Raw genomic sequence first — 6,298 nt, 5'->3', positions numbered from 1 at the left:
ACTACACCTTCTGTCATCTCTCCTTTCAACCCCCAGGAGGCGCACATGCTCCACATCTACAACCACAATGTTCACAACCCACAATTCCACCGATAAGAAAAATAATTTTAATATTTTATATAATGTTAAGCCACAGCTACAGTGATGGACAGGAAATACTGAGAATAATGAACATGATGAGTATTTACAGCACAGTCAGGTTGGGATTGAACATCGTGAGGCACTATGCAGAGATTGGCAGTGCAAATAGTCCACTAGTAATTTTTTTTTTTTTTTTTTTTGTACAGTAACACAATATTACAGGTTGGACAGGATCAAAATGTCCCTTCCACTCTTGGTACACAAATTGGCACAGGTACTGCTACATCACCACACGGTGGAAAACAAGATGTTTTATTGGAGTCGAGAAATGAAACCACCTATTTTAGAAAAACAAACATACAAATAAAAAAAAAACCATGAGTGGCATCTCCACTGAGCATGAAGCAGACATGATGGAGGTTGAGCTGTTCGTCAACGCTTTTCATCGTAGCTCTGTAGCAAGCTCCAGTCATATGAACCTAATAGAAAGAGAGAAACATGATGAACGTTGGAAACTGAACCAGAGAAAATCAGAAAATAAGGTTTATAGAAATTACACAAGAGTCCGAACAGTGATTTATTTAAAAATATTTGAACATTAAAGAAAAAAAAGATTAACTGTAAGGATCACATTATGGAAATACTAATAATAATAATAATAATAATAATAATAATTATTATTATTATTATTATTATTATTATTATTATTATTATTATTATTATAGTTCTACTACATTCACAAAATAGATTTGCAACAAGAATTTCCAAAATCTTATTTATTAAAATAATTATACATTCCCGGTCCATGAGATTCAATCTGTACTTATGTTTAGCTCTGAAACTGGGAAGTAAATATTCTTGATGGATTGTTGATTGATTAAGGTTTATTAATAGTGAAATATTAAAAAAAAACGTTGCCACTTTTATCAGTTTGGACTGAATAAGAGTCCGTATGATGTTCTGAAAGTGAAATGACAATTTATGAGATGGTTTTAAATGATAAAATTGCATTTCTTTCTGTTGCTTGTAAAGAACACACGGCCTTTAAAGTGGCTTCAGATGCATGGTGTATTGAAACGTGCGCCACTTCTTTCTTCCTTGGATGGATTTTCGAGCATAATATGAGTTCAGGGAAGCCAAATGGTTAGAGAAACAGCTTGGGGACCAAAAGGTTGCTGGTTTGATTCCCTGAACAAGCAGGATTGGTTCAAGTGCCCTTGAACAAGGCACTTAATCCCCAACTGCTCTGGCAAGTGTGACGGTGTACTCTATGATTAGCCAAAGAAAAACTGATGATGTGATTCTGAGTTTGGGCAAGAACCCAGCCATGATATAATGAGCTGGGTTTTTTTTTCTTCTTTTCTATTTCACCTCTGTAATGCTCAGTTGTCATTACTGTGCATCTTTTAACAACACAAATTGATCACATTCATTCACCACTATATACTGGGTATTATTAGTAAAGTTTAGATGTGACGATATTATTCTATACATACCAGGTTCCTCTTGGCTTCTTTTACCCATCAGACCCACAAAGGAGTTAATTTTATGCCCTGGAAAGTAAATATGAGCAAAAGATAAAAATAAAAATCACTCATCAATTGATCAACAAATAAAACCTTTCGTTCAGTCAAGTGTGTTTGATGACACGTTGGTTGAATCTGTTCTTTATATCGGTCAGTTCAGTGAAAGACTGTGAAATGTGATGAAGAAGAGCCTGAAATAGAGAACGTCGAGCATCTAAAGCACCTGAATGAACACTGTAATTACACAGAGCAAATGAGATCCAGCGCTAATGATGTTCCTATAGCATTGTGTGTGTGTGTGTGTGTGTGTGTGTGTGTGTGTGTGTGTGTGTGTGTGTGTGTGTGTGTGTGTGTGTGTGTGATGTAAACATGCACCTTCATACAAAATGCTCCTCTTACCCCATATCAATCTGTCTTTCTATCAGTCTATCTAATTCCAAAAAAAAAGGCAGGTTCTTTGCATGGTTATTGGTTCTAATGTACTAAATTGGTGCCAAAACCTTTTCTAAAAGCAGAAAACCTAAGCGTTGTAGAGTTTTAGGGCTTTAGCAAATACTCATCTTGCCTATCTAATACAGTACATGTAAATTATTCCAATGACTTCCACATACACCCACTTTACATAAATATTACAATATGAACCTTCAAAAAATGTAAAAAAAAATTTTCAAATAATTAATTACAGTACTTACTTTTTCGTGTAATCTGTGTGTTAGCTTTTGGGAGGCAAAAACATGCAAAAAAAAAAAAGAACATCTGGTTATTCCAGCAGCTTCATTTTATCCTTAATAACCTTAAGAACACTACTGAATTGGTTGATCTATTTACTGAGTCTATCAATAAAGGTTCGAAGGAAGAGAGGAAGACAGGGCGAGAGAGCTTTAGGATGAAATGGTCTTACCGGAGGAGCGCTTCCCCATTAGACCGATGAACTGATGTGGCCGTGGTTTTCTCGTTATCCGTTTGAGTATCTCTCTGAAGGGATCGGCTTGAAGCCAGTCATCCTAGGAAGGGTTATTGGATGAGTGTAAAATGAGACGGGAAGGGAAAAAGGTTTTATAGTGTGCAGAAAAAAAACTAATATCAATCATCGAGTTCCATTTCAGTGTCCCTTGTGCGTTTGGTAATGTACTGATTTATAGCAGACACGTCAAGATGATTGAAACAACTGGGAGAGACTGAAATCTTTAAAAAGCTTAATTCATTAATGTATTAACCGTTATCAGTGGTGGTTATTGAAACAGTGTTCAGTGTGAAGGGTTTCCTCTGTGGATTTTCTGATGTATTAAAAAAAAAAAAAAAACCTGCTTGAATTTTCATAAATTAGACTAGCTCTCGAGCTCTTTCTTTGTCTGTCATATTCATACCATAGCATGGCTCTTTGGAGAGTGCTTGGCTGTCTTCCAGGGTGCAAAGTCAAATGGGAGACGTGCGATGCGTATAAAACAAGCAACAATCTGTTTCAGTACTGGACAGCGACACAAATTCATTTACTGGAATTGCATTGACTTGTATTGATCTTTGCGTTGTTTGATCTCAAATTGTGGTTCATAAGTAATGTCTTTTAATACATAAGGATACATTTGCTACAAAAGTAAAAAATCCAGCATTTTAATAAAATTTTTAAGTCCAACTAGACACTGAGACATTAAGATGAACTTCATCATGAACAACATTTCATAATTAGTGATTTATTTGTTATAAAGAGGTGTGATTTCCTAACTAAACCAAAACAATAGATTTTTCTTTCTTTCTTTCTTCTTTTTTCTCTCTCATAAACCCACTTACCTGCACTAGATAGCCATTTGCCCAGTAATCCTGGTCTTCATTTGGACCCATTTCCTCAGCAAATACTTCATTTAGTGCAAGAAAAAGCACCACTACTGCGAGCAGCAACTTCATTATGGAGTGGAGGAGAAAAAAAGAAAAAAGAAAAAAAATCAAATGTCCCAGAGTCAGGGTCCTCCTAAAAGTGTGCTGTGGAGGACTGAGGGAGCGACGGAGAGAGAGATGCTGTGAAGAAAGACCGCTCCTGTATTGTTCCCCTGCTTTTTCTTTTCTCACTGATCAGACACACACAGCACGGCTTTTATAGCAGAAAATAAATAAATGTGCTTGGCACGTGTCTTCCCAAAAACTCTTCCCCTCACCCTGATGTCCTTCACAGGAGATGACGCCTGGGTGATGACCGAGTTTTTCTTTTTTTTTTTCTTGAACCCGGGTGAAGTTCCTATATACTGTGCACTGCTGTTGTGATGTGTGTGAGGGGGAGGGAGGAGAGCAGAAGAGAGGAGAGACAGTGGCACTCACTCCCTAATGACAGAGTTACGTAGGAATTACTAAAAAGGTACTTGGGGGGGAGAGAGAGAGAGAGAGATCCCGGAGCTAAAATGAGCAGACTAGAATACGTCAGAGTGTGGTTTTGCGTCAAAGTGGTGAGATTTGGGGGGAAAAGTGACTTTCCAAAACTATTTGAGATTGTAAGATATTGATCTTTGTCAAAGAAAGAAAGAAAGAAAGAAAGGAAAAGCTTTCAACTAGCATCTGAGCTGTGGAAACCTTGAATGGTCCAATTTAGAACCTCCAACTGAGGTGTTTTTTTTTTTTTTTAATAAAAAGTTGCCACTGAGAATCACTTTCTTAACTTAGAATCATTAACCATCCAAAGAACACCTGAAGAACACTAGATAGATAGATAGATAGATAGATAGATAGATAGATAGATAGATAGATAGATAGATAGATAGATAGATAGATAGATAGAAACACTTTTGTATAGCATCTGTTTTTTTTTAGGTTTTAAAGGTTCTATTTAAATCCTACAACAGATAAGGGTTTTTTCTTTTAGAAAAGGTTCCTTGTAGAACCACTTTAGTAAATTAGATCCATTCACTACCCAAACAACCTTTCGAGGAACGTTTTTGTTTTGTAAGCAGATCCATTTTAGAACTTTGACATGTAGAGGAACCCTTCAACTATACAGTACCCTACATTGTTTGAAAAAAAAAAGTGGTTTTCTGAGAGTTCCTTAAGGGCTAATTGGATAATTAATGAGCTAGCTCGTAGTTCCCAGCGACCTTTAAGGCAGGGGTCTTCAATCTTATCTGCAAAGGGCCCGTGTGGCTGCTGGTTTTCATTACAGCCAAATTGAAAGCACAGTTGATAGTTGAGGGGAGACAAAGATGAACTATTAAATCAGGTCTGGCTCGTGATTGGGACTAATGAAAGCCTGTAGTCACACTGGTCCTTTTCACAGTCGCTACATGCCACAATACACAATCCTCCTCGGTCTTCTTTTCCTACATGTTATGACACGGAAAAATCCCCAAAGCTGTAATTCATAGACGGTTCACTCCACATACAATCACTCAGTCTCCGTTTGATCACAGAACAATAAAGGATTCCTGAATCAACATTTCAGCAACTTCAAATCAATATTCGTGTCCCCTGCTGGTGATTTTCTGAATCGAGCCAAAAAGTTAATCTACTCCACCAGCGTCGCCATGATTAAAAATCACATGATTGCATTCCTGCACGCTGATTGGCCAAAGCTCAAACAGCGCACGTGAATCTTACACGCCGGATCTATCAGCAACCCCTAATCAGCGCCCAAATAAACTTCAGAATAATGATTTGAAGCCACATAGTGTATCATAAATTTAGACTTTGTGTACTACTTGTTTAATTTCCAACCCTTCCATTCCATACAACACCATGACACGGTGTGTTCTGAACCTTTAGTCCTGTTTTTTTTATTTTTGTCACTCATTTTGACAGTACACATTTAAAACATTGGTGCGTGGTTTCTTACAGATTAATTCAACGTCACTCACCTTGCAACCAATCAGCACGCAGCAATGCATCATGTGATTTCCAAAATGGCAGCACCGGTGGAGTAAATTGGAAGTTTTCTTCTTGGTTGAAAAAAAATATTGACTGTTTGGATCAATATGATTGACTTGAATTGAATAGCATGTTGGGCCGAGTAATCTTTATTGAGTCATGATCAAAATAAGGTTGGTAGACTGACCATGGAGCTAATAGTTTACAAAATACATGATTTCTAACATGGGAACCCACAGCTTTGGGATTTTTCCGTGTCATAACTTGTAGGAAAAGAAGACTGAGGAGGAGGATTGTGTATAGACCTCTTGCAGTCACATGACCGGAATGTAAACAGCCGCCATCTTGTCGGTAAAAAACACCGCTGAATACTGCTGCACTCGTGTACAAAATGGATCCATTTCAACCGACGGACTACACGGCTCATTTTTCTAATGAACAGATAACTAGATATATGTCTAAAATAAATGACCTACAGATTAGTGACCCTTATCGATTAGCAGACGTAGTTTTCACGACCGTGTCAGTGGATATTGAACTGCCAGCGGAATACCCAGATGTGTATAATTACCTCATTAACTTTCCCTCGCTGTTCAGTGGTGAAGCACTGCGTGCTTATAAATCTCTGGACAGTTATCTTTACAGAAATTCAGGATTTGTCAGCGACTCAGATGTGGTATCTTGTAAACAAGAAAATAACAATCCTCATTGGATGGGTAAGTCACTTAAGTATTGAGACCCCGCTGGTCTCGTTATCTCGTCCGGAATGTTGTGCATGCGATGGAAATTGCTACAAACCGTCATTTTCTGCTGGAAACCAATGTCCAGTAAGTCCATACGGTTGTAGT

The 6,298-nt window shown here is 37.6% G+C and overlaps 1 protein-coding gene across 1 annotated transcript; it reads right to left on the bottom strand.

Annotated features, from left to right (window-relative positions):
• Window positions 1-493: 493 nt before the first annotated feature.
• tac1 (tachykinin precursor 1) lies at window positions 494-3,509 on the bottom strand. The gene is made up of 5 exons (XM_060904036.1): window positions 3,396-3,509; window positions 2,509-2,611; window positions 2,300-2,323; window positions 1,578-1,634; window positions 494-560 (listed from the first exon to the last, which is right to left on the bottom strand). The coding sequence occupies exons 1-5, from the start codon at window positions 3,507-3,509 to the stop codon at window positions 514-516; spliced, it is 345 nt and encodes a 114-aa protein (XP_060760019.1). The 3' UTR covers window positions 494-513.
• Window positions 3,510-6,298: the final 2,789 nt, after the last annotated feature.

This window comes from Neoarius graeffei, chromosome 22 (genome assembly GCF_027579695.1).
Source record: "Neoarius graeffei isolate fNeoGra1 chromosome 22, fNeoGra1.pri, whole genome shotgun sequence".
NCBI classification, from domain to species: Eukaryota; Metazoa; Chordata; class Actinopteri; order Siluriformes; family Ariidae; genus Neoarius; species Neoarius graeffei.
The sequence above is the reverse complement of the archived record's forward strand: the minus strand, read 5'-3'. Positions and strand labels throughout refer to the sequence as shown.

What these genes read in the sequence shown, in the direction of transcription:
- tac1 (XM_060904036.1), bottom strand. Translation starts at nt 3,509, where the DNA reads ATGAAGTTGCTGCTCGCAGTAGTGGTGCTTTTTCTTGCACTAAATGAA. An exon ending in CAAATGGCTATCTAGTGCAG is followed by an intron (nt 2,612 to 3,395) that starts GTAAGTGGGTTT and finishes AACCCTTCCTAG; the next exon opens with GATGACTGGCTTCAAGCCGA. An exon ending in AATGGGGAAGCGCTCCTCCG is followed by an intron (nt 2,324 to 2,508) that starts GTAAGACCATTT and finishes GCCTCCCAAAAG; the next exon opens with CTAACACACAGATTACACGA.